We start from the raw sequence: 25,239 nt of genomic DNA, 5'->3' as shown, positions 1-25,239 counted from the left end.
TTCCTTATCCAGCATCCTTCAGCTGCAAAATAAACCCCCCAAAACCCCCAAGGTTTGGGAAAGCTGACCACCAACCCACCTAAATGCAACCAGCCCCACAGAGGGGCTGTGCAGTGAGCCAGGGAGCCTCTCCAGAACGAGAGCTGAGCCCAGGCTGGTGGGACAATGCAGCAGTTCCCTCCCTCTCCACCAAAACTCCACAATTTGTCCATGAAGCACAGCTCAGACCACACCAAGTTTGGGAAGGATGTTGAGATGCATGCAGAGGAGGTAACAAGGTTGGTGAGGGGCTTGGAACACAAACCCTGTGAGGAACCCCTGAGGGAGCTGGGGGTGCTCAGCCTGGAGAAAAGGAGACTCAGGGCTGCTCTCATCACCCTGCACAGCTCCTGAAAGGTGCCTGTGCTCAGCTGGGCTGGGCTCTGTCTGCAGCAGCACTGACACAACCAGAGCACACAGCCTCAGGCTGCACCAAGGGAAATACAGGTTGGATATCAGGAAAAAGTTTTTACAGAAAGGTGATTAAGTTCTGGAATGGCTGCCTGGGGAGGTGGTGGAGTCCCCATCCCTGGGTGTGTTTAACAAAGCCTGGATGGGGCTCTGGGTGCCAGGGTTCAGTTGAGGTGTTGGGGCTGGGCTGGACTCCATGATCTTGAAGGTCTCTTCCAACCCAGGGATTCTGTGAATTCTGTGAAAGCTCCTCCAAATTCCTTGGAGGGCTGGCAGAGCCAGCACACCAGAGCCACAGGAGCAAGGGAGCCAAGCAGATTATTCCTACTCACACATGGTGTACTGGAACACACGGGACTTCACCAGGATGTTGATGCCTGTGTGAAGGAAAGGATGACAAAACAAACCATGATTTACACCCCCCTCCACAGCACAGATCCCTCTGTCTCCTCCCTAGAGACATTTTCCATACCAATCCTCAGCACAAAGGCTAAACAGATCAGCAGATGATTGACTTCCACTTTTTGGGAACAAGTTTAAAATTTTAGCAGCAATGAAGTCATTATCCTTAGCCCCCAAGATGCCCTGTTTGGTCTCTGTGTGCTAATTCTGGGGTGGACAGAGGTAAATGCTCTGTGTTTGGAACAACAAGGAGGGTGGGGAGCATCAGCAGAGCTCTGAGGGCTCCTGTGGCAGCTGCATTTGGATCAGAGGCTGTCAGCTCTTCCCCAGGAGCATGCACCACCTCAGAAGAGCTGCAGGTTCTTAATTCTGAATGGTGACATCCAGTCAGGGAACTTGGGCCACAGGAGGTAAATTGGCAAGATATGACTCTGATGGGGGTTTCAGGCCTCTCTTTTCCCTTCCCAAACTGCTGTCCTTGACCTGAATGGGACCAGGCAGCCTAACAGCTTTTGTGACAACACAAACCCCAGTCCACAGGAATATTTACAGGACAGAAATCCTCCCTGGAGACTCTGAATCCAAGTCTCTGGCTCAGAGGCTCTGGCTACACATGGAGTTGGTTAGAAGGCTTTCCCTCAGGTGTTTGCCAGGGACACAAGAGAAAGTCCCTTCAGAGTGTCCTGTCTTTGTAAAGAATGCTCCTCCTGCCAGCTGAGCCCATGCTGCCATGGAAAGAGTGAGTTACCTTTGAAAATAAGGAAGGCAGTCCGTGGCAGGTCATCGAACCAGTGCTCGCGGTTCCGCTTGGCCTGGAAGCAGAACAGCCACGGTCAGCAGCAGCCAGAGCCACATCCATGCAAAAAAAAGGGCAGGGATGGAGACCCACCCTACCCCCATCACTGCTTCTCTTAGATTGCCTTTGTTTCTCACCCAGCTCCTCTCTAACCACTCCTTTTCTCTCCCTCCCACACACGGTTTCCTTCCTCTCCACCCAACAAACTCTTACCTTCCATTTTAAGCCAACAACTTCATAGAAATTGTAAAAATCCTTTAGACTGCAAAACAGAAAGAAACATCTGATCAGAGCCTTGAGGGTGAGCAGATCCTTAATTGTCCCTGTCAGACATCACCAGTGGAGAGTCCCTGGAAGTTATTAACTCCTTATCAGAAGTGCAGCCAGGGCTGACAGGGCTCAGCAGTGACCTCTTCCCAGCCTGGCCAAAGGTTCCTGATTGACAATAGCCAGAATCTCCTTTCTGTAATGCTTCAGCCCTCAAGGGAAACTCTGACTCTGCTGAACTCCAGTGAGAGGAAGGACCTGAGGCTTAGATGCCAACTCCAAGGGATGGAGATTGCACTGCTCTTCATGAAGAAGTCTTGGACTGGCTTAATTACTTGTACAGTCCTTTTCTAACATCTTTGCACATTTTCTTTTCAAGGTAAAAATGAAGTTTGAAAAAGGACATGAAAGCAAAGAAACTCATAGAACATGAGTGCCTGTCTAGGTGCCCAGGGTCAGGCCTGTAACAGCTTTTCTGTGTCTGGAAGTGAGGATGCTGAACTTCTCAGATTCTTACTGGTGACATTGGTGCCTAAATTTCACAACTCAGTCTTTCTCCCTGTGCATTTCCAATACTTCTCTGTGGCACTTGACTTCAAGGAGAAGCATCAGCACCAGTTTCATAGGAGAGTCACTTGGAACCTGTCTGTGGCCAGAACAAAGGAAAAGGAAGAGAAGGTCTCCTGCTCTAATTCCCTCTACTCCCTTGCTGGTGGAGTTAGCTGCACCCACCCCCCCACCAGAATGGCAATTCTCTGCCTCATAACACAGAGGATGGCAGCCCTGAAAGCACCAGCAGAACCAAATTTTAATTAACAAAACCCTGGGGGGGACAGCCAGCTGCTGGAAAAAAGCAAAAACTTGTTAAGCTGCGAGTGAGGAAATGCTCCAGGCAGGCTCCAGTGCTGCTCCCCAGCTCCTGCCTCTGCCCTGCCAGGGGAGAGGGAGGCAGCTCCTGCCTGGGAGTGCCAGCAGGGCTGTATCCACAAGAGGGCACGCAGGAACTCCAGCACCTCAGCTCTCAGGGTACCCACCCCTCCCAGCTCCCTGCTTCCCAGAAAAACCCTTCACCCAGCCATCCTCTCCAGAGCACAGCCCAGCTGCAGGGACTGCAGCAAGCTCCCTGCTCTGGGTGCAGCAGTGCTCTGGTGTTCGAGGGGCCCAGGATGAGGGAAGAGATGAGAATCTTGACTCCATGTTTCAGAAGGCTGATTTATTATTTTATGATATATATTATATTAAAAATGCTATGCTAAAACTATACTAAAGAAAGAGAAAGGAGACATCAGAGGGCTAGCAAAGAATGATATTAAATCTTGTGACAGACCAGAGCCTCGACACAGCTGGACCACGATTGGTCATCGAGTAGAAACAATCCCCATGAGACCAATCAAAGATGCACCTGTTGGTAAACCATCTCCAGACCACATTCCACAGCCATCAGACAGTTATTGTTTACTTTTCTTTTCTGAGCTTTTCTTCTCCTGAGATGCTTCTCAGCTTCTCAGGAGAAAAATCCTAGCGAAAGGATTCTCATAAAATATGCCAGTGACCCAGCAGCAGGACCATCCTACCTGACTAAAGGGGTATTGCTCTGGTTCAGTGCTTTGAAGGTGAGATATCTCTCCCTGGCACACATCCGAGGCTTGTAGAACCGCAGCAGCCCTTCAAAGTGCTTGAAGGAAATTCCAGATGGCCTCTGGCAACAAAGGAATGCTGTCAGAAGCAGCAGCAGCAGGCAGGAATGAATAGAGCTTTTAATTCTCACTCTGGATTTGTTTTAAGCAGGATTTCATATGTTATAACTGAGCCCCCTAAGTACCCTGAGCTATTACTTTAACACACCCAGCTCATCCCAGGGCACAGAAATCAGAAAGCCTTTCTGGCAATGGGTCCCTCCAGCAAATGCAGAACTGTTCCCTGCTGCCCCATCACCTGAAAATTGTCCAACCAGACACCCCAAGCAGAGTTCAACCCCTCTTCTTGGGAAATTAGCAGGCAGCCTAACAGATCCCATCATGGCACTTTTTTAAGACCATCAACTATGTGCACTAAACATGAACTAATCTACTAGAAGTGGGTTAGTTATTTTTGGGTCTTATTTCTCTTGCTGCTCCAACAAGTGAAGCAAGAACTCAACCTTCTCCCCCAGTGCTTGTCTCTGTTAAAAGCTGCTTGTAGGTGAATTCCTTCTGTTTCTGCACTGCTCATTTGTGCAGGATCTAGAAAATGGATTATATTTTCAATTGAATGACCCATCCCTCCTCTCAGTAGTGATGCCTGGTAAGCCAAACAAGTCCTCAAATGACCCAGACTGATTCAGAGAGAAATCAATGATCACATGCACTCCAGAACAACCCTCCCTCATTTCACCAAGCCCTAACCTCAGGCAGGGCTGAAATTCAGAGCGCTCTGCTTTTTCCCCACTAACAGAGGTGCACATGAATGAAAAAACCACCAGCCCATGGTGAGCCTGATCACAATGCCCAGAGACAAAAGCCCTTTTTTTGGAGGTGCTGTTTGAGCAGGCAGCCCAGGGTGCTGCTGGCACAGCTGTACCTGTTTGGTGACCAGCAGCCGGTACGCGTGCTGGATGGCCGTGCGCTTGTGCAGCAGCAGGGACTTGAACTTCCTCTTCTCAATGTCATTGAAAGTGTCAAACACAACAGCCAGAAGCTGAGAAGACAGGAAAAAAAATTAAGAAGTGCTGTTTTGACCTTAATCCTCTGCAGGGTTTAAGGGAAGCAAGGAGAGGCACAGCAGATGCTGATGGAGTCGGTGAGGTCCCGCTGGCACCAGGGATCCCACAAAGGAATCCTCAAGCTCTGATCCACTTTTTGGAGAAGGCCCAGATGTTTCTGGCCTCTCAACACTTGCTAGTGGGTTTTAAGAGCTACACAAGTGCCAGCAGAGAACCATATCAAAAGATTTATTAAAATGCCCTGATCTGTCCCTGGAAAGCAGGGTTTGAGGGCTGCTCTCTGGATCCACCCTTCCTGGGAGCTTTGGCTAACCCCCCATCTGGGGAGGCAGTGAAATCCAACCACAAGCATCAAATCCCTCACCCTGGGCTGCAGAATTCCTCAGCTCCTTTGGCAAGGCCTTTTCCAGCACTCACATCCTCCCCTGGGCAGCTGTGCTCTCACTCTGCAGTGATCAGCACTGCTGTCCTGCCATCCTGAGTAATTCCATCCCCTTCAAACTGATTTACAAAGTATTTCGGGCAAGTCCAGATAATAAAATGCCACTTTATGATAAATAATTAAGACAGAGAAGGATAATAAATTTCATGCAACCGAGTATGTCACTCCAAGCACGATATTAATGGGAGAGTAGTTGAAAGATGCTCATATAATTTGGTTTTCTGTGATTTAGTTCAATTCCTCATGGTTAGACATTAAAAGAGTTCTATCTGTAGCCAAGCTGCCACTTCTAGAAGTGCTCTGCCGAAGGGTCTGAGATGATTGCAGAGCAGTTCTGGGAGTGGGGATGACTCTGCTGAGCAATGAGCTCCAAAAGCAGGCAGAGGGAAGGGAAGTGCTCCCCTGGGGACTCACCAGGTTCATGATGAAGTAGAGCTCAATGGAGAGGTACACGATGAAGAAGACACAGGACCAGGGGTTGCGGGCGTAGGACGGCATCATCACATCGGGGAAACTGCATCCCAAAGGACACAAGGGTCAACCCCCAAACCCTCATGGCACACAGCCCACTGCACAGGCAACAGGCACAGGGAGGGGAGGGGGGGTGAGTATGAACTCACATCTAAAGATCTGCACTTTTGTACAAAACTCGTGGAATAAAAATAAATGCGGCAAGCACATTCCTCACACCCCAAACAAAACACCCCGTGGGATTTGTGGTGTGCTTAAGGGCTATGCTTTGATACTCAACAACAGCACTACAGCCTGGTGCAGGTGTTACCACCTCAGATTTCTTCCGTCCTTTGCTAATTTCCTAATCCTCAGGGCTCTCCCTGACAGCAGATCAATATTTACTCACTGCTGTTATCCCAATTTCCTAGCAGACAGGTGAAGTGCAGCACAGGAATGGGAAGTTACTCCTCAACAGTGAGCTGCTGGCTGACAAAGGAGCACAAACACACATTTTTCCCTTCTTGGACCAAGCCCTAACAAAGCTGTTTCCCCCTCACAGTGATGAAGACATCTGAGTCTTTAGAGATAACTCTGCAGCTGAGGTCACAGTGTCCTAAAGTAAAATGGAACAGCAGCTCTTCCCATGCAGGCTGACCCTGGACATCTCTCTCTCAGGCAGAGGAAAGGGGTCACACATTTGGAGACAGAGCATTTCTGCAGATAAACTCTTGGCTCTGCCAGACTCCTTTGGGACAAAGGGAAAGACTGAGATAGAAGGGCATGAACTTACTTTGAAGTGGTCAAAAGCACAAAGAGATTCACCAGGCTGTTCTCTAAGGTATTGAAGTACTGAAAGAAAAAAAAATCCCATGACAAAATGCAAGCAGGAGCTCACAGGGACATTTTGTTCAAAGAAACAACCAGTCCCCCCACCCCTTTGGATACAGGCACTCCCACAATTCCCTGATGCCTTCCCTAGGGAAAAGTGCTTCAGCACTTCTAAAGTTCCCTGAGAAATGGTGTGTGAAGGGTTAAGCCAAAAGCACATTTTTATAAGGACTTTTTCCCAGGCAGCCACAGCCTGGGCAGGAGGAACCAGTGGCTGCTGGACTCTGGCCACAGCAGTGGAAGTGGCTGAGCTTTGCCCCAGACACCTCCTCCCCTGGGGACAGTGGCAGGTGGCTCTTCTGGCTGAATGAAGGCACCAAGAACAAGGAACAACTCTGAGAATGTTCCCTCTGGGACATCCTGTCTCCGAGGAAGTTCCTTCCACAGTCTTCCTCCCCACAGAGGGTAAAGCAGGGTGACACTGCCAGGAGCAGCCAGCAGTTTGGTCTCACATGGAATAAACCATGGCTGCACTGTAATGTTGCATTCTTAATGAAAAAATCAAGATACTCACTGGATCCGAGTGGTTAGGAGAAAACAAGTAAAAACCTGAAGAGGCAGCAGAGAAAACAGAGGAGCAGAGAAAGGAGAAAGAACAAACAAAAATAAAGTCAGTTCAATGCCGAGCAGTGGAGCAGCTCCCAAAGGGAAGGTCCCACTAACAGTAAATCCTCTCTGACACCCTGAGGATGGAAGTCTCTGGAAGACTTCCTCCACAGAGATTTGCCAAGAGATGTCATTGGCATTTCACTGCTCCTTTTGGAAAATAAGCTGGGGATGGTTTGGGCTGTAGCAGGTACACTCCAGACACATGCATTTGTGGGGATGCAGACTAAAGTGTTAACACTGAGGTGAAAGCAGAGCTTGAAAACACACACCACTGACTGTGCTCTGGAAGAGGTTAAAAGGACTTTTGTCTCAAAATTAAATACTCAGCCTTCAGATTTTTTGGATGTTTTAACTCTCCCTTCCAGATGACTGCAGATGAAATGGGATAAATGGAAGATCCTGGCAACACTTTGGATCTGATCAGCTTTAGATTCATCCAGGCTGCTCATGTGGCTTTTGGACAATGACTGGTTAAGAACATCACTTCTCCACCCATAAATACAACTCACCCAGAATAGCAAAAATCACCATGAAGAAAAGCAGGAGGAGAAGGATGTCAATAAATGGTGGGAGGGACTGGAAGATCTGTCGCAGATTTCTGAAAAATAAGAGAAAACATTAATAAATTAAAATTTGCACATTTACTCCTCCAGGTTGTCAGGGGAAAGGAAAAAACCCACCACCAGCACCACCCCACACTTGAGGGTTTTCTTCCCACTCCCTCCAAGGATTAAAAGTGGAAAGCTTGCTAAATGAGGATCATTTTCAAGCTACCCATCTGTCCTTTGCAGTCAGCTCTCAGGTACTGCAAACAACACTAATGTCACACTGTCAATTCTCCTTCTGCAGACTAAAGACCAGCCCTGATTCACTGTGCAGCTTCCAGGCAAGCCCAGGAGCAGAGCCAGTGCAGCCACACCCTGTGCTGGCGTCTCTGAGGTGGTTTATACACCCAAGCCCTGTGCACCATCACAATATCCACACTTAGCTCACAGTGCAACCATCTCCAACACAAATGCCACTGAAAGACACTGACTCTCCTGGGATGCTTGCAGGATTTTGTTGGAATGCATGAAATAGAAGCCTCTCTGAGTCCCTCAGAGAGAGAAAGGAATGCAGGGATTAAATTGGAACCTTTAGAGAAAATGAAATATATTGAGCCACACAGACATGAAGTAAAAGTGTAAGTTTTAGTTTTAGGTAAGTAGAAATATATCTTAAGCACCTTAAGAGATTGTGTTAGCTAGTAAAAAGCCCTAAAGCCTACTTTAAAGTTCAGTAGTGTTACCTTTCACAAAATTAACTTCGTGCCAGACATAATGAAAACAGCAGAACATTGCTTGCATTTCTGGACAGAACAGACAGAACTATTTGCATGAACAGACAGAAGTACATGTGTAGATTTTGGGGAAGAACTGACACTACTTTCACACGTTAGAATCAAGCTGGGACAGGAAGAATGTTTTACAATCATGTTTTTAGCTGACTGGATGATTTATGAATAAAATCCCCTTGTACCGGGGTGCAAAGGGGAAGAAGAAAAAAAGGAGTAGTAGCCGTTAGCTGCTGCTCAGAACATCAGGACTCTATGCCAGGAAGCTTTAGCAGAGAGCTCAATACTCTGAACTCTTCCAAACTGATGTATTCACACAATAAACAACCGTACAACAACCACCAACTGCTCCTGGTCCCTTTGAAGACCCAAGACCTGTGCCCATCTCTGAGTGCTCTCCCTCCAGCCCAGCCCCAGGAGTGAGGGCAGAGCCCAGCATCACCTTCTGACAGCCCCGCAGTAGCGGCAGTCCACGAGGAAGATGCAGCGCAGGGCGCGGGTGATGCGCACGTGCGAGGTCTGGCGCACCAGCACCACGATGGCCTCGATGAACTGCACCAACAGCACACACGTCTGCAAGAAAGGGGGGATCAGAGGCAAAGCTCTGCCTCACCACCTGCTTATCTGCTCATTTGAAGGATGGGAGGTGTCCCTGAGTGTCGGAACTCAGGAAATTCCTCTGGCGGCCCTGGAAGATTCGAGCTCCTGCCCGGGGGGCTCCGAGACCTTGGCACAGAGCCCAAAACCCCATCTTGACCCATGGAGCAAATTTCCATCTTTATATGAAGAATTACAAGTCAAGAGAGTTTAAGTAGGATAATAGCTAGTTTGTCACAGGGTGAAAAAATAGATTTTTGAGGTTTTTAAAATGGGGGCTCAGGGTCCCAAGATGGAGGAATCTGGGTGTGCCTTGTCCTTTTTCCTTCTTCTTTCTAGTCTCCATGTTCTGGGTGATATTGGCCCTTTTGGAGTGGTTTAGAGTAGAAGCTCACTGTCTAACATAGGTAATAGGTATTGGGAAGTTATGGTAAATAATGTACATGTAGTTTTTAGTATAAAAAGATAACACTCCCCTGAGGGTGGCCAGTGTGCCTCTGTCTGACCTGCTGAATGGACCTCGGCAGAATGTTATAGATAAGAAACAATAAACCACCTTGTGAACGAGACCAGAAGAGCTCTGACTCCTTCTTAGACTCTCCAATGTATGTTGGGGTCACTGTGACCAGCAGAGACTCTGAGACCTGAGAGTTGAGGGGTCTCACATGAATCCTCCGGCAGCTGGGACACAGCGGCTACGTCCCCCCGCTGCAGCGCAGGCCAATGCTGCATCTGGCTCTTTGGTTCTTGGAGGAGCTAAAGGAGAAGCCCTGACAATCAAGCAGATAACTCACCTTGACCATAGTCCTTTTGTGCCTGATAAAGGTCTGGAAGCCCAGCCACCTCATCTTCATGGAGAGCTCAAAGACGACCACGATTAGCGCAAACAGCTCCAGGGTAGCGTGGACCTGCCGCAGCACAGGTTTGGTGAGAACAGCAGCACAGCTCCTGCCCCTCCTTTTCCAAGGAGCAGCTGGGTTTGACAGCAGTCTGAGCATCGCCTTGTGGCATGCAGGAAAGCCCCAAGACAATCTTCTACAGCTAACATAGCAGTGTTTTTTAAAATTTCTATATCTACTGCTTTGTGCTTTTATTAAAGCCTGTGCGATTTTCCTCCAAGCAGTACCAGACCAGAAATTCCTGAAATCCATGTCCCTTCTGGGCTTGAGCAACACAGGAAAAAACTTACTGATACATTTGAAACAAAAGGCTGAGACATCAACAACTTGAGCAGAAACACTTTGAAAAATGATGGACATTTTTTTAGGGGAACACAAGAAGGAGAGCTCCTGGGCAGGGAGAGTTTATACAGAGAAGGGTTTTTCCTTGAATTAGACATTCTGGATAATCACAGGGAAGGTCCTGATCGGTGTTCTAGGAACCAGTGGTGGTGCTGGGGTAATGGCACCAACCCTGACAACAGCTTTGAAACTACCCCATCAAAGCCCACAGACTGCTGAGTTATCTCATGAAAAAGGAAAAACCCACCTATTTCTGTTACTGAATGAAGAACTGCACAAATTGATAACACAAAATGAGTATCACTTTCATTGTGGTCTGCTTAGATCGGATGGAAAAAGGAAGTTTTGCTGTCTGGCCTATCTGCTGTAAACCATTTACAGAATGGATTTTTTTCCTCTTAGTGCCTCCTCCTTCCTCTCTGTTTGGCCATCCTTTTCCTCTTCCCCAGGCTGCAGAGCAAGCAGGCTTTGTCCTTTAGGGGCAGGTACTCACAAAGATGCCCAGGCGGAGCATGGGGACCGCTGGGGCCTCGCACAGGGACAGCAGCAGCAGCAGCAGGGCCGTGCTCAGCTCCATCAGGTAGAAAAGGTGGTTGTGTGCAAAGAGGTAGGCAGCGAGTGCTTTGGCATTTTTGGGGTGAGTGAAGAACTTGTCGTTGTTTTCTCCTTCCTAGGGCAGCAGGAATAAAGGAGGGAATAGCATTAGTGACTCTTGGTACAATAAAAGAGCGAAGAATGCAGACTTTTATAGGGATTAGATACAATTCCCAACAGACTATTCTCATTTACAGCCTGTTGTTGATGTATTTATTGAGGAATGGATTCTACACACACGGGACATCCCCTTCTGCTCATAACCACATTTCAGTAATGAAACTCTCTAACATCCACAAACTCCTGGTTCAGAAACCCCTGAGCCTTTTCACAATGAGGCAGAGAGCTGGGAGAGTTTATAAAGGCAGGCAAAGAAACTTCAGCCAACATCCCAACACAAACACAGCACTTCATTTACTGGCAACTACTTCCACATGTTTACAGACTTATTTGATTAAATTTCTTCAGGACAGAACAGGAAAACACCCAGATAAGCTCCAGGGGACCTGGCTGACAGTTGTTCCTCCTTATCTTGGCCTTGCAAAATGTCTGGGAGAAAACATTGAAGCACACACAGAGTTTTCTGCTTCACGAATGTAAGACAGACTCCACACAAAATTAACAAGTCTCTATGCTGATTTTTGTCATTCCCTCTTAACTAGAAAGCTTAATTAACATTAAAAGGTCAGATACTCCATCTTAACACTTTGCCTAAAACTGATTTTCAAACAGCTACATCGTGACTATTTTTACCCCTAGGATGAAACTTAGTTTGGGGAGATTTTAGAGGGTTTTCATCAGAACCACCCAGCAGATTCTTCTCTTTCTCGAGTCAACAGTTTTGGCAAGGGAGCTTTTGTCACTCACAGGAAACTTGCTGCCTCTTGGGAACTGTCATAAGAGATCACTTTTCCCCAGCAGGGCCACACAGATGCACAAGAAGTGGTAAGGTTTTATTTAAATTCACATCTTCCCAGGCAGGCAATTACTGCAAGGACAGCCAAGCTATTACTATCAAAGCAGAATAGCTGTGATTGCAAATGGATAACGAGGTCAGGGAACTCTCTTTTAGGAAATGAAGCATTCTCTAGACTAGCTCAGGAGAGGGTTCCCAGTGTGTCTCCCTGACTGCAGCTCACACTGGGTTTCAGAACAAACCCTGCTGGGTCAGAGAGCTGGGCTGGAGCAGCACAGAGCCAGCCCTGCACAGAGCCCAGCTGAGATCAGCAGGGTCCTTCCCATCCACCCTGGCAGGACACGCTTGTGGAATGACAAACAGCCTAAATCCTGCCTCTTGGGAGCCAAACAATTCCAAACGTGCCTGGACAGCAAAGCCCTCTTATCCAGACCCAACACTTGCCTGCAGCCATTGCTCACAAAACTCTCTAAGTGATTCTACCTCATTTCAAGGACGGCGTCACCGTGGCCATTGGTCAAGGCAGCAGCAGCAATCACCCCCATCTGAAGGGCCAGGCCTGCTGTGCCCATTACCATCAGAGCTGCAGCAGCTCAATGACCCTTTGCAGAGCTGCTCCAATAATCAGGAGTTTAAACAAAAGCCTGGGATGGAGGCTGGAGCCGCCCTGCCATTGTCAGGGCTGCTCCAGCTCACCACGGAGCTCAAGTGTTGCCAAGGTCCAGGCTACACTGTTTTAAAACATCTGAGAAGTGAGATTTCTCACTCCTGTGGGGTCAGAGCACAAAGGAACAAATGGTTTCTGACACCTTGCAGTGGGCTTAAACAAAAAAAAACCCAAAAAACCCAGCTGGGTCCAAAGCACCTCAGAGCTTTGAAAGGGAACGAAGAGAAGGAAGGATGGACAGTAATGGAACCAGCAACCATTTCAGACGGGACAGTTCGGGGAGAAGCTCAGGTTTGGTGGCTAATTCCTCACACCAGATGTACAGCAACCTTCAAAAAGCAAACCCTTTGTTGCAGTAAAGATGGTGCTCCTGGTAACTGAAGCATGGGTGGGGTTTGATTCTTCATTGTTTAAAATATTATAAAATTCACTCCTAGGCTGATCCTAATCCCAGCATCCTTTAATCCTGTAGAAATCAAGACCTCTGCTTTCCCTCGTGTCTCACATGGCCTGCAGGACTCGACTGACACTAACTGGGCCACCCACCTACCCACCCCATGGCCTAGGCAGGACTGGGACCTGCACTTCCAGAACAGGAGAGCACTGACCATTCCCCAAGGAGCGACTGCAGAGATGAAATGACAATCTGTGACCAGCTGAAATGACAATCTGTGACCAGCCACAGAAACCTCCATGCCAAGGTGGCAGAACTGTGCACATGCTGAACCCCCAGCCAGCACAGCCCTTGGCACAGGGTGGGGATTTTGTTGTTAGTTGTCCCAGATGACTTCCAAAGCCTATCTGGAGGTGCCCCCAGCACCGCCCCACTCCCGAAGCAGAATCCTTGGCAAGGCACTGAATTTTCAGCCTCAGAACAGAAGCTGTTTGTTTCCCATGGCCAAGAACCACCGTAGCTCCTGCAGAGCATTGTCCCCCCACCCAGCAGGGCTCACCTGGAGGTAGATGGCTGCCTCTTGGTAGTTCATCTCCCAGTTGTGGCGGGCAGAGCTCTGCTGGGCGCAGCACTCCCTGGCCGCGGGGCTGGAGGCATCGCTGACCACGTCATAGCTGCCTCCATCTGCAGCAGAGAAACAGGGATCAGCCATCAGGGAAGCTGGGGTGCAGCAGGAGGCTCTGGGATCACAGACAGCCAGAGCAGCTGGGAAAGTGGCAGCTGCACACTGACAAATTGACTCTTGGCAGGTAGGAGCTTTAAAGAGACGCTCGAACCCAGCACTCGCACACGGGGATGCTCCCAGAAGATCATCAGCAGAGACAGCTTCCTACTCAGTACAGCAAGCAGCTCTCCTGGCTCAGGGGTGTGTGCTGTCATGCCTGAAGCTTGCTATCAGCATCACAGTCTACAAGCAGGCAGGTAAGAGCCACCAGCCTCCCAGGGTGGCCAGCCCAGTGAAGGGAAGAGCGTTTGCTGAAGGAGCAGGAAGCGTTTGCACATGTCCTTGGAGCAGAGGCCACGGAAGGATGGACGGGGCACAATGTGAGGAGAGGAGCTGTCAGTACTTGGAGTAGAAAGCCCCATTTCTCCCAGCACTTCAGAGCCACTAAATAACACATCAACACTCTGAGGTGCTGATAAGTACTGACACCCCTCTGATGCAAACAAACCGCAAGATGAATTTTCTGTTCCCACTCCACACATTAATTCTGATATTTCTGAGTGCCTGTCCTTCTCACCAGCAAAGAGCTACAGAACAATGCCATACTGAACGTGTGAACCAGATTTTGTAAATAAAGATTCTGTTTAAAAAACCCCAAAACAATTCAATTGCAAAAAAGCAACTCACAAGCAGAGCTACACATACACAGTGCCCTTCCCACAGAAGAGTTACACAGGGCATGTGTGTAAACTCCAAAATAATTGCCATTTTTGCATTCTGCAGCCTCAGTGCTATTAAGACAGATGAAAACTAAGCAAGAAGACAATTACTGTACAAAAAGGGAATGTCACTCGGTGTCTTCTTCTGCGACTGGGGGTTTTAATTTACCTTTGACAAAGAATACTGAGCAGAGAACCCCCAGCAGTGAGACCTGCTTAGGGCCTGTGCTGGAGCTAGGCACACTCTCAGTTCTCCAGAGTTTCAAACATTTCCCCCATCACATGGTTGTTCCTGCTCTTAGAAGAGACTTCCCTCCCCCAGTGCCTCATGTTCCCAAAGTGGGTACATGTAAAATTGAGCTTGCCAGCACAGCAGTGCTGATTTCCCCCTTTTTTTATGAGCACAGGAGCTGTGGTGTGGCAGCTCGTTCTCTCTGTGTTCAAAGTTGTTATCTGAGAGTGGGCAAAAAAGCACCACGAGGTTCTCTTCCCTTCTCATGACAGCCTGCTGAAGATTTGCTGTGACAAAATAATCCTGGATGAATTACTGATTCAGTCTCTCCAGAACACCCTCTGGAGTGGAGAGGGAGCCCATGCCAAAAACTCTGCACCCGCCAAGAGAAATGGCACCATGTGCTCCTGGCAGAGGCAGGGAGTGGGAAGAAATCAGAGCCCCTTCACCAGTGCACAGCCACAGCTGCCTCTTCCACCCCCAAATCAAATTAAGATAACATTTCTCTGGGGTTTGTGAAGACCTTCCAGATTGCACACTCAGGTTGCTGAGCATTCTGCAGCACGAAGCCTGTTTCTCTTCCTTGCTTCCCCCACACCCTTAAAATACCACTCAAAATCTGGACAAATGTTTGAATGAGGCCGGTTCCACCCCCACACCCCTTGATTTAGCACAGCTCTTGAAAAAAAAAAACTGAATGATGGAGTTTTTATTTATCCACGGAGCTGGAATGGCAGCTTTCTGGTTTGTCTGCTTTTTAACTAAGAGATGACAGCCATATGCAAAAATCACAAGCGTTCTATTGCAGGCTCTAAAAAGTTCTTAAATGTTATTATTTACAAAGCTTTTGCTGGGGATGTGTCTCAAAAAGACAGACTCCTTCAAACTGCAGCCTGAGAGCAAAACCTTTTCACATTTGATGCTTACCAGTTACAGGAGGAGCATATCTTAATCAGAACCTGCACTTTACATTACAGAATATACAAAATTTACGAAGATCAAAACACACTGTGACCAAAACAGCAAAGGTTTGCAGCACTAACCTAAACACCAAGACACTGGACCCTGCCCAAAGATGCCAAAATCACCTTTAACCCTGACAAAGATGCCAAAATCACCTTTAACCCTGAAGCAGCACTTTTGCAAAAATTAACCTCTCTGGAAAGGACAGACACTAGGAAAAGACACACCCCAGCAAAACCCAGGACAGCACCCTGCTCTGTGCTTCCCACAGGAGAGCTGTCCCAGCTCTGAGACCAAGGTTGCAAATACAAAACAGCACTCAGAGATGCAAATCAGAACCGAAAAACAGCTCTAGGAATGAAGATGCTTTCCTGCTGTCTAAACCAGGCACAGACAACAGAAAATGCACTCGAGTGCTCCGGTGGGGAGCTGCATTTTGTGGATCAGCTCCTTCCCCATCAGGTACCAGAAGGTTGATCTAGCATCCCTGAGGCAACAGCATCATCTGGGTCATAAATAATAATAAAAATAATAATAAATTCGAAGAGCAGCCCTCTGACTGTGTGCTTGGCAGCCCTCCAGCGAGCTAATTTCCTCAGCTGCTCCCATGATAACAATGACACAGACTAATGCAAGCTCGGCTCCGCTCGTGCTGCACGACATCCCCGACGGCGTTTACCATCAGTATGGAGCTCAATGAGAAAGGAGGATCTCTGCACGGGGCTCCCGGGATCCTCGAGGTAGATGGCAGGCAGCTCCCTCCACTGCATGGCAGCCCCTGGTGCTCGCAGCCCGCGGCTCCTGCCTCCCCTTCCTTCCCAAAGCTGCTCCTCGGGGCAAAGCTCCGCACAACAGATCCTGCTCTGCTGCCTGCAGAAGTGAGCGGCTTCTCCCCTCCCCTCTGAGGAAGGTGGCTCAGAGCTCAGTGAGATCCTTTCCCTGGGTGTTTCCCAGGGTGAGGTTTTAGAAGGTTTAGCTGCAGGACGAGGAGTGAGATCCTTTCCCTGGGTGTTTCCCAGGGTGAGATTTGGGAAGGTTTGGCTGCAGGACGAGGAGCTGCCGGGCACCAGCGTGCTGGAGAAGCTGGGGATTCGTGTGCTGCGCTCTCGTGTTTTGGCATTTAGCACAACTTGCTCACGATGAGCTAACGGGAGAGGAGTGGAAGTGCTGAGCAGGCACAGCAAGGAATCTCCAGCACGAAAAAGAAAACAGATATTTGGTGGAGTTTGCGGCGCAAGGGGCACGCCAAAGGAAGAGAACTGAGCCGGTCACAGATGGCAAAGCTTCCTTCCTTACACTTGTGTAACTTATCCCAGGCGTTCCCTGAAAACAGAGAGAGGCAGGGAGGGAGGGGAAAAAAGAAAAGAGGGGGGGAAAGAGAAAGGAAAAAAAAAAAGGAAAAGCAAAACCAGCTGGCTGCTTACACAAGGCATCCGGAACGAGACTGCCGGGACTCCAGCATTTCCATTCAGTGCAGCCGAGCATGCTCCTGTGTAAATAGTTTCCATATGTCATCATTACAATAAAAAACAAAAAAACAAGGAAGAAAGAGAAGGAGCATAAACTTTCCAGAGCCCAAACCTCTCCCTCTGCAAAACAAATTCCCTGCTTAGGGGAAGGAAAAACTCTCCATGGGCCGAGAGCAAACAAACTCCTCTCATTCGGAGGAGCTCATGCAGCCATGGGGGATCTCCAGGGCAGAGCTGAGAGGAGAATAAGGGACAGAAAACATCCACAGGAGGCTGGGATAAATCACCCTTCCCAGCCAGCTATTATACATCAAACTGAAGCCACTCTGGAATTCCACAGTTTTTGATGTCTGCACTTCTTCAAACAAATAGTAATTTTTTCAAAATTCCAACAAACGAGTAACCTCCTACAAATGCAGAGAGTTATAAACCAACCCTACAGGGCAGCTCTTCCATTTGCCTTGGAGCTCCCCCAGCCTGGCTCTCATTAGCCAGTTTGCCAGATGTTCTGCCTGCCAGACAGCACACACTTTTTATGGCCTTGCACTGAAACAGACTGAGATTCCCTTACTGGCTCACTGCCTGCCTCCAAAGCCTTCACTGGACTTCCCAGGGCTTTCTCCTAAATGCTTGAGGATGCTTTGGATGATAAGTTTCCATCCTGCCCAGATATTGCTATTTTAGCAAGTACATCTGTGATGACAGAACACTGCAGAACATATGAAGGCAGAAGTGACTTAAATCAGCAAAAAATATCCTTATTCTGTCATTCATAGTGTTCATGCATCACGTGTGGAGCCAATGTAAGATGCAATATGCAAGTTGCTCCAATGAGTTCCATGTGTGAGTAATGTTTCTCTTAACAGGCAAAAAAAGAAATGCCAAGGACACACAGCTTTGGAGAAGGGACACATCTTCATTCACGTGGCCTTGCAAGGTCCCTGATCCACCAAAAGAGGGAAGAGGAAGGAAAGCATCACCTCCTGCATGGGGGAAAGGTCAAACTGTCCAGGGGACATGGTCTGGGCAGCTCCAGTCACCAGTGTGTTCAAGGCTGGATGGAGCTTGGAGCAACCTGTTCTCCAAAAATGTGTCTGTTCCTTCCAATCCAAAGCATTCCATGATTTTACCGTTCTACCATTCAGCTGGAGTCATTTTTTTCAGGCTTTGCATCCCTCACTGCCATAACCCCCTCTATTTCTCCATCTTCACTGGATCTGTAATTCCCAAACTCAGTGACAGAGCCCAAGCTTTTGGTTAAAGACAAACATAACCAGGAATCCCAGAGCACTGACCATGAGCCCATGGAAGAAGGCAGATCCCAGCAGGATCAAAGGTTCTCTTGGTGCTCCTGGATCTCCTGAGCTCACACCCAAGACCTGTCCCAGGTCCCAGTGCAGGAGCCCACTGCTGGCTGAGGTTTTTGGCTCTCTCAGCCACACTGCTCCCTGAGGCTGTGGTGAGGATGGACAAGGAGAAGAAGGACAGCACTCCAGAAGCACTCCTCTCTCCTGGAAAGCTCTCATCAGCTGAACACTCACTACAGAAGGTGCAAATCCATAAAAAAACAAGGAAACAAGGTAGATGCCTACTTCTCCCCAGCACAATCTGTGCAGGCATCTTCAGACCCAAAGCCAAGATTTTAGTCGAGTATTGGAGTTGTCCCAGCACCAGTGATGGCATTTTCCTTTCCAAGAGCTCACAGGCCATGCAGCTTCACCTCCAGAGGATCAATCTCCCCTCCGTGCTCCAAGGAGGCTGACAAGAAACTGCTCCTCCCAAGCACTGAGGCACGAACACACATGGGCTTGTCTCTTCAAGGCCAGGCTCACCTACCCCGGAGAAAAAAAGCTGGGAGCTGCCTGGAAAGCACAGCTGGTCTGGCACTTGGCCACACATCTCAGAGGTGAGACAGACAGGGAAATCTCTGCCTCTGCTGCCTGATTGCCAGCTCAGCGCCGCGCCAACGGGAGCATCGCAGGACTGGTCCCTGCTGCCCAAAACATCTCAGCGCCTGTCCTGGTTCAGGGGACATTGTGGGAAGGAAGAGAACAGCCATGGGGAAGTCTAAACAATTTGCTGTCAGTTTGTTGCCTAGGAAAAAAGGGCATCTCCAACAGAGAGCAGTGCCAAGCCCTTCTGCTACAGGAGAAATAATCTACTTCGGAATATTTCGAGCCAGCGTAACTGAGTCATGCTCTTCCTTGGAGACAACAGCAAAGCAGAAACATATGCAAAGGCCTCAGGGCTCTTTGTCTTACTGTATTCTCACAGCACTCACTTGCTGTGAAGCTCAACAAATAAAGTCACTTCAGCTTCCTATTTAACACAGGAAAGTTTTTTTAAAAGATACGGACGTTGCCACTTCCTGTGAGCGGTAAAAGGCGACTCCAGCGACGTCCTCGCCTTGACTCGAGGATGCAGCAACACGAGCTCACATCCTGCCTCCATCACCACAGGGAGCTGAATCCTCGTGAAGGAGGAGCAGATGTCCCTCAGCATGGTAAGTCACATTTTCTATATCATTGCCTCTTCTCAGTCGTGCTCCTTCCACGGCAGACAGCTGATGGGCAGCGCTGTTTAATTAGGGGAGCGCTGCATCCTCGCTAACATCTGCACTGCACACATGGAAAAACCCCTGGGCACAAAGGAGCACCATGCCAGAAGAGCTAAAGCAGGGTAGGGAATGGTTTAGCCCCAGCAGAAAGCCTGGCTCCATCCAGGGAGCTCTGAGTGAGGCACAGCCAGTTAACCCTTTGCTCTGCAACTCAGGAGAAGGGCTGTGATCATTCACTTGGATGTTGGCTTCCTGCACCACCCTCCTGGGGACAGAGACATTTGTAAGGAAGAATAAAAGAAAAAAAAAATTAAAGACTTCCAGGAAAATGAGGATGAGGCTAATTTTCCCCATGTACAGCAGCCAAGCTCTGTTGGCTGGAGATCCTCATCTGTGCAGTTCCTTGTCTCCCCAGGACACCTGCTCTCCTCTGATCTCATCCCTGAGTCACTCCAGCTTTTTTTTCCTCTTGAAATATGATGTGGGAAGTTTTGGCCAGGAACTGTTTGATCCTGGGACAACTTTCACTCCTGAATACATAGCAGCAAGAGGCAGAGGGGCAGATCCCTCCTTTTTGGGATGTCTGGAATCCATAATTAGGTTAGCAAGACTTCAGCAGCTGAAGATGAACTGACAGATGCAGACCACCCCCTGTCTAAGCCCTGTTCCACAAAGCTGCCTCCTGACAGATGTGGGATTAAATCCTCCTGCATCTGAGAGTCCATGAAATATCGCAGGGAGAGCTGGAACCAGGCACTCCTTCAAAATACAACTGTGGAACACAGGAGTTCCTGCCTTAACAGAGCTGCCAAGTCCAATCCAAAGCATTTTTACACAGTAAAAGTCCCACAGAATGAAAGGTTGCATTAGGAAGCTATAATTAAGAACCTCACTTGTATCAAGCCAAATTGCTGCTGGTTTCATATCCTTTATTTCTTATCTCAACAAATGAACCACAACACCACCAAAAAGGAGAAGCCAAAGCCACAACAGAAGGATCACCTACAACTCACATTATCCATCCTTTCAGCAGCCAATATGCTCCACAATCTCATCAGTCCCATCGTATCACAGCAACAAAGGCTTCACACACACTGAGATAAATCCATACCATAACTGGAATTAAATATCTGAGTCATTGAGGGGCTCTATGGAGCAACTAATGAATGGAAAAAACAATTGGAAGCAGTTAAGGTTTTGCTGAACCGAACCAAAAAGGAAAAATAGAAGAGACAGCTCTGCCTGAGGCAGAGAGAGAGGCCAGACGTGAAATACACACACACACACATTTCTAATTCATAATTTTTGAGGAAGTAATGGAAAGAGACAATATCAGAGTCCCTCAGCTCTAACATTTCTTTAACATATCCTGTTACATGAAGGAATTTCCTCTTTTTGTTCCAAAAAGGGAAACCAGCGTCTCCTGCTTTTAGCACATTAAAGATCTGCTTTGGCTTCAGTAACAACACAATGTCAGCAGTTTAAGAGCACGTTCCTCATTTCAATTCTCCAAAGCAGAGCCTCTGGATTTCCCTGATGCAGTTTGGAAAGATGTTTGATTAAGCTGCAATCTGGCCTTTTAAAGGAGAGCAGCGTGCTGCCAGGACTGACTGCCAGCTCCAGCCACCAGCAGCTCTCCAGGGAAGTCACAAAGTCAGCACTGGGGAGCAGAGAGGAAGCTTTGGGAGAACCCAGGATTAATCTGGGTAACAAACCTCCAGCATGACCAAAGCAGCACTAGAATGAAGAAGGCAGTAATAAAGTATGTGCCTTCCTGACCTTTTTTCCCTAAAGAAAGAGGGATAGCAGGAAAATGACATAAATTTAAAAGTTAAATAACAAACTCTCAACATCTTCCCATGACAGGCTGAGACCAATTAGAGTTATTTGCTGTGGTGCAGCAGTGCTAAGGAGGTAATTGTGTTTTGTAGTGTTAGAACACGACTCCACCACGCTGATTCCTTTGAAATACAACACTGCCACATCTCCTCTGCCTTGTCCCTCACACAGGAAAGAAAGGCTGCCAACTTCAGAGGAAGACACTTGTAAAGGAGCAGGGAAAACCCCAGCCCCAAGAGCTGGGGAGCTGTTCTCCATTAGGAAAAAAGGCTTCTGCACATTTGGTGGAAACCACTGCTGGCAGCAACTGGAGGTTGCATTTAATGGCTGGAGAGGAAGGAAGGAGTTAAACCATTGATGTGACATCTGCTGAACAGCTGATTTTCCCTCAACTGGTCCTTGCTTCAAGTCCTACAGCCCTCACACAGAACCACATCTTCAGAAAATGGACAACTTTGACTCAAAAATCTTCCACACACACACACCAAAAAAAAAAAAAAAAAAAGTCATTTGAATCCAGATTTTAGAAGAGCTACTGCTGCTTTCCCATTGTTTGCCTGGAAATCTTGGCTGGCTGGCCTGAAATCTCCTGCCTGGTGCAGAACACCTTCTGGGGCTGGAAGAAAGTCACTCTCATCAATGTACAGACTGCCTCAGCTGCAGCCTCAGAAATCAAAAGTCATCTGCTGATTTTTAAATGCCAGCCTTTAGAATCAGCTGTTTAATCTCTATTTACTGTGGGGATGGAAGAATAGGTCATACAATGACTGTGTCATCCGGCTTTTCAGCAAATATAGAATATAGTCAGTATATAGAATATATTCAGTATTTCTTGAGTTTCCCTGTAACACTATTGGAGTGTTAAACCCTGAATTCCTGACAGGCTGGAATAATTTAATATGATTTAATATGATCTTTTATTTCTCAAGTCCTTTAGAGCACCTTTAACTCTGCTGACCACATTTCAGGATTTTCCTCTACTCCAGGTGCTATTCCTTCATTTGATATATATTTATCTAAATATCTGTTTATCTTTTGTTTTAGCCAGCCCAGGCATGTTGCTACCGTGACTTTTTGCTGCCTCTCCAACAGCTCTAAACCTTCCATCAACATTTCTGTTTTCTAGGCATTTGTGTTGCCTCAAAGTATAGAAAATGCAGAATGTTTAAGTCTTCTCCTTCACAACCACTAGAGATAAGGTCCTGCCACCAGCCTTGTATTTGAAAAGAAAGGGCTTTGACTTGGTCTCTTCACCCCCCTGACCCAAGTGGCAAAATTTTCCTCAGTGCTCCCACTGAGGAAAATCCCAGGATTGATCCCTTAGTCTTAATTCTCCAGGCATTTCTTCATTTGGTTAATGAAGACCAGGAACATATTGGTGTATTCTAGTGAAATCCACTTTGCTTTTGTGCCATAAACTTTCCCAAATCTGTGGGGGATAGTGAAAATGCTCTTTCTCTGCAAAACAGTGATAGCTGGAATAAACCACAGGCATTCCCAAGCGGCAATACAGAAACACACACATTAGGTGGGAAATACAAGTGCAGCTGAGCTGTCCAGCCCCACAGAACCAGGGGGTTTAACACAGCTGTGCAGACAGATACATCCTAAATTTTCTTCCTCCTGCACTCAAGCAGGAGAAGAAAAGCCTTTTGTTCCAAACAGACCTCACCAGATCGAGACTGTAAAAGCAGCACTCAGCGTGATTCAAACCACAGCAGAGTCCTCTTGCCGTGCCCAGGATGTGTCCCCAAGGCCAAGGTGCTGCTGTGACCAACACCAGCTCACCCCTGGTGTCCCCAGGTGAGGCACAGGTGCCCGAGCATCCTGCAGCACCACTCACAGATGGCCCAAACCCTGATGCTGCTCCTGCAGCTCCCGGGAAGCAAGCAGCCATGTGAAAACCGGCCTTCTTCTCCACATGCAAAAAGCAATTATGTTAAAGACACAGGGAGAGCCCTGCGAGGTGCAGATCAGAAGCCAGAGACACGGGAGGCAGCAGAACAGCCCGATCAAATTCACCGCACTCTCCTCAGCTTAAGGATCAGAAATGGAGCGTTCTGCCTCATAAATTCTACTTCCAGCAAATTCAAGCCTAAATCCCCTGAAGGCAATAAGGAAAAGGCAATCAACAACAACTCTAACCACTTCCCAGATGCTCCTGTTTAGTTTATACAGCACTTCTTACAGCATTGAAACGGGTAAAATGGGATTTCAACGCAGGGGGGCTGACGGCAGCAGGCAGGATTCCTCAGTGAAGATACCAAGGGCAAAGGAAGTTCTGAGAAGCATCATATTGGTTATGATGAGTGAACTCAGCGTGCTCAGCCTTTGCTCATTTTAATCTGCCAGTACGCAGGCTTGGCTAAAGTGAACATCCTGCATCTACAGTGCCTTAAAAATCCACAGGAACCACAAAATGAGGGGGGAAAACGAACAAAGTGATGCGTTCCCTGGGAAGCCATGAAAAAACTAATCACTGTTTGTTTCCAACTGTTGTTCCGCTTCCTGAGCCAAATGTTTCCAAGTCAGCTGTGGTGGCTGAGGAGTGACCGGTTCGAGCTGGAAAGTTGTCAATTGAAAATTGCAGCTCCAACACTTTCAAACTCCTTAACATCTTTTATAATTCCAGGACCACCTGTTCAAAAAAAGCAGAGCCCCCTGATGACACGACACATGGCCTTATCCCACATTTTCCAATGAAAGCAGCCAGCTCAGGGAGGTAACACCCTGTGCTTCTGCTCTCAGCCCAAAAAGATGGGAGTTGTGCTGGAGAAGAGACGCACAAAGGGCAGGGGCTCCCTCCCTCAAAGCATCAAGGTCGTCACTCCCATCTTCAGGGAGTGTGGAGCTTCCAGACTCCTTGCCCCACTCTGCAGGATCCCCCCTGGATTTACAGTGTGAGATGATCTCCATCCCCAGTGCTGCAGGAGATGACAAAGGAGAAAGCACCATTTGACTCCAGGATAATGGGACACTACCCCAAGTCTTCTCTACCTTGTAGATGCAGTTACCAGCTCAGATTTGAACAGCATGGGGCATTCAAGACAAAAAAATCACTGGGGTTTTTTTCTTTTTTTTTTTTTCGCTGCGTGAAAGAGTCAACAGTGCAGAGATTCTGTTTGACAGAGCATCCCACTGTGAGACACACAACGTGTGCATTGTGCAAACCACTCTCCTGCAGAGCTCAGAAAACAAGGAAGGCTTGGAAAAAAATACCCACAATGACTGCAGCCCTCGATATCTCCTGGTGCTTCAATGTGCTTGGGGTTCTTCCTCTGCAGGCACCACGTCCACAGAGCCACGGTGAGAATGTCTCCACACAAATGCTGCTGAGTTTTGGACAGCACAGGGCTCTTTCTCATCAAAGAAAGGAACCAGCTTTACACAAGCATTTAAGCAAAGCCCTGCCTTAAAACCTGAATTCTCAGGACAAGTGAGATTCCAGAGGAAGGTTCAGAGCAGAAACTTTTTTCATTATTTCTAACATCATAGCAAAAGATCCCCAACATCTTCTAAAAAGCAGCATTTCCCTCCTTCCTCTGAGCTTACAGAGCTCATCACCCAGGGAAACGAATTGTACTGAAGGAGAAAACAATAATCTCCTTATGTTTTGGGTGTTCGTTTCCCTTTCCAAGATTTTCACCCCTCACTCATCTCAGAGGCAGTTTTTGCTTCGCTTTGCTTGCTTAAAACATTCATTTTAAATCATCTAGGCCAGGAAAGGATTAGAGGAGCCCTGGCAGAAGTTGCAGAATGCAAGGCTGTTAGGTCAGAGAAATGAGACTTTCAGAGGCATAGCCAACAATCCCCCACAAAACCACCACTCATGCTTTGGAAAAAATTCCTCTCTCTATAAATTTTAAGCAGGTGCATATTAAGAAAAATGAATCATGCACAACAATGCAAAACAGCACCTCCTCATTACAAAGGAATGACGCCTACCTGTCCACTCCTGCACCAGGTGCAATCGGTGGAGTCACAAT

The 25,239-nt window shown here is 47.8% G+C and overlaps 1 protein-coding gene across 4 annotated transcripts in view; it reads right to left on the bottom strand.

Annotated features, from left to right (window-relative positions):
- TPCN1 (two pore segment channel 1) overlaps window positions 1–25,239 on the bottom strand; it is a 42,433-nt gene that overhangs the window by 11,309 nt on the left and 5,885 nt on the right. For 3 of the 4 annotated variants that reach the window (XM_084216966.1, XM_084216967.1, XM_084216968.1), the window contains 13 exons: window positions 13,310–13,434; window positions 10,673–10,849; window positions 9,733–9,846; window positions 8,784–8,914; window positions 7,518–7,606; window positions 6,914–6,948; window positions 6,302–6,360; window positions 5,473–5,572; window positions 4,475–4,591; window positions 3,490–3,614; window positions 1,862–1,910; window positions 1,601–1,664; window positions 783–827 (listed from right to left, as the gene is read on the bottom strand). In XM_084216966.1, coding sequence (XP_084073092.1) covers window positions 783–827; window positions 1,601–1,664; window positions 1,862–1,910; window positions 3,490–3,614; window positions 4,475–4,591; window positions 5,473–5,572; window positions 6,302–6,360; window positions 6,914–6,948; window positions 7,518–7,606; window positions 8,784–8,914; window positions 9,733–9,846; window positions 10,673–10,849; window positions 13,310–13,434 — 1,230 coding nt within the window. Of the gene's footprint in view, window positions 1–782; window positions 828–1,600; window positions 1,665–1,861; window positions 1,911–3,489; window positions 3,615–4,474; window positions 4,592–5,472; window positions 5,573–6,301; window positions 6,361–6,913; window positions 6,949–7,517; window positions 7,607–8,783; window positions 8,915–9,732; window positions 9,847–10,672; window positions 10,850–13,309; window positions 13,435–16,812; window positions 16,843–25,239 lie in introns of those variants that run through there. The other variant, XM_084216969.1, reaches the window with a different exon arrangement.

Source organism: Fringilla coelebs, assembly GCF_963513975.1.
Source record: "Fringilla coelebs genome assembly, chromosome: 17".
Taxonomy (NCBI): Eukaryota; Metazoa; Chordata; class Aves; order Passeriformes; family Fringillidae; genus Fringilla; species Fringilla coelebs.
The sequence above is the reverse complement of the archived record's forward strand: the minus strand, read 5'-3'. Positions and strand labels throughout refer to the sequence as shown.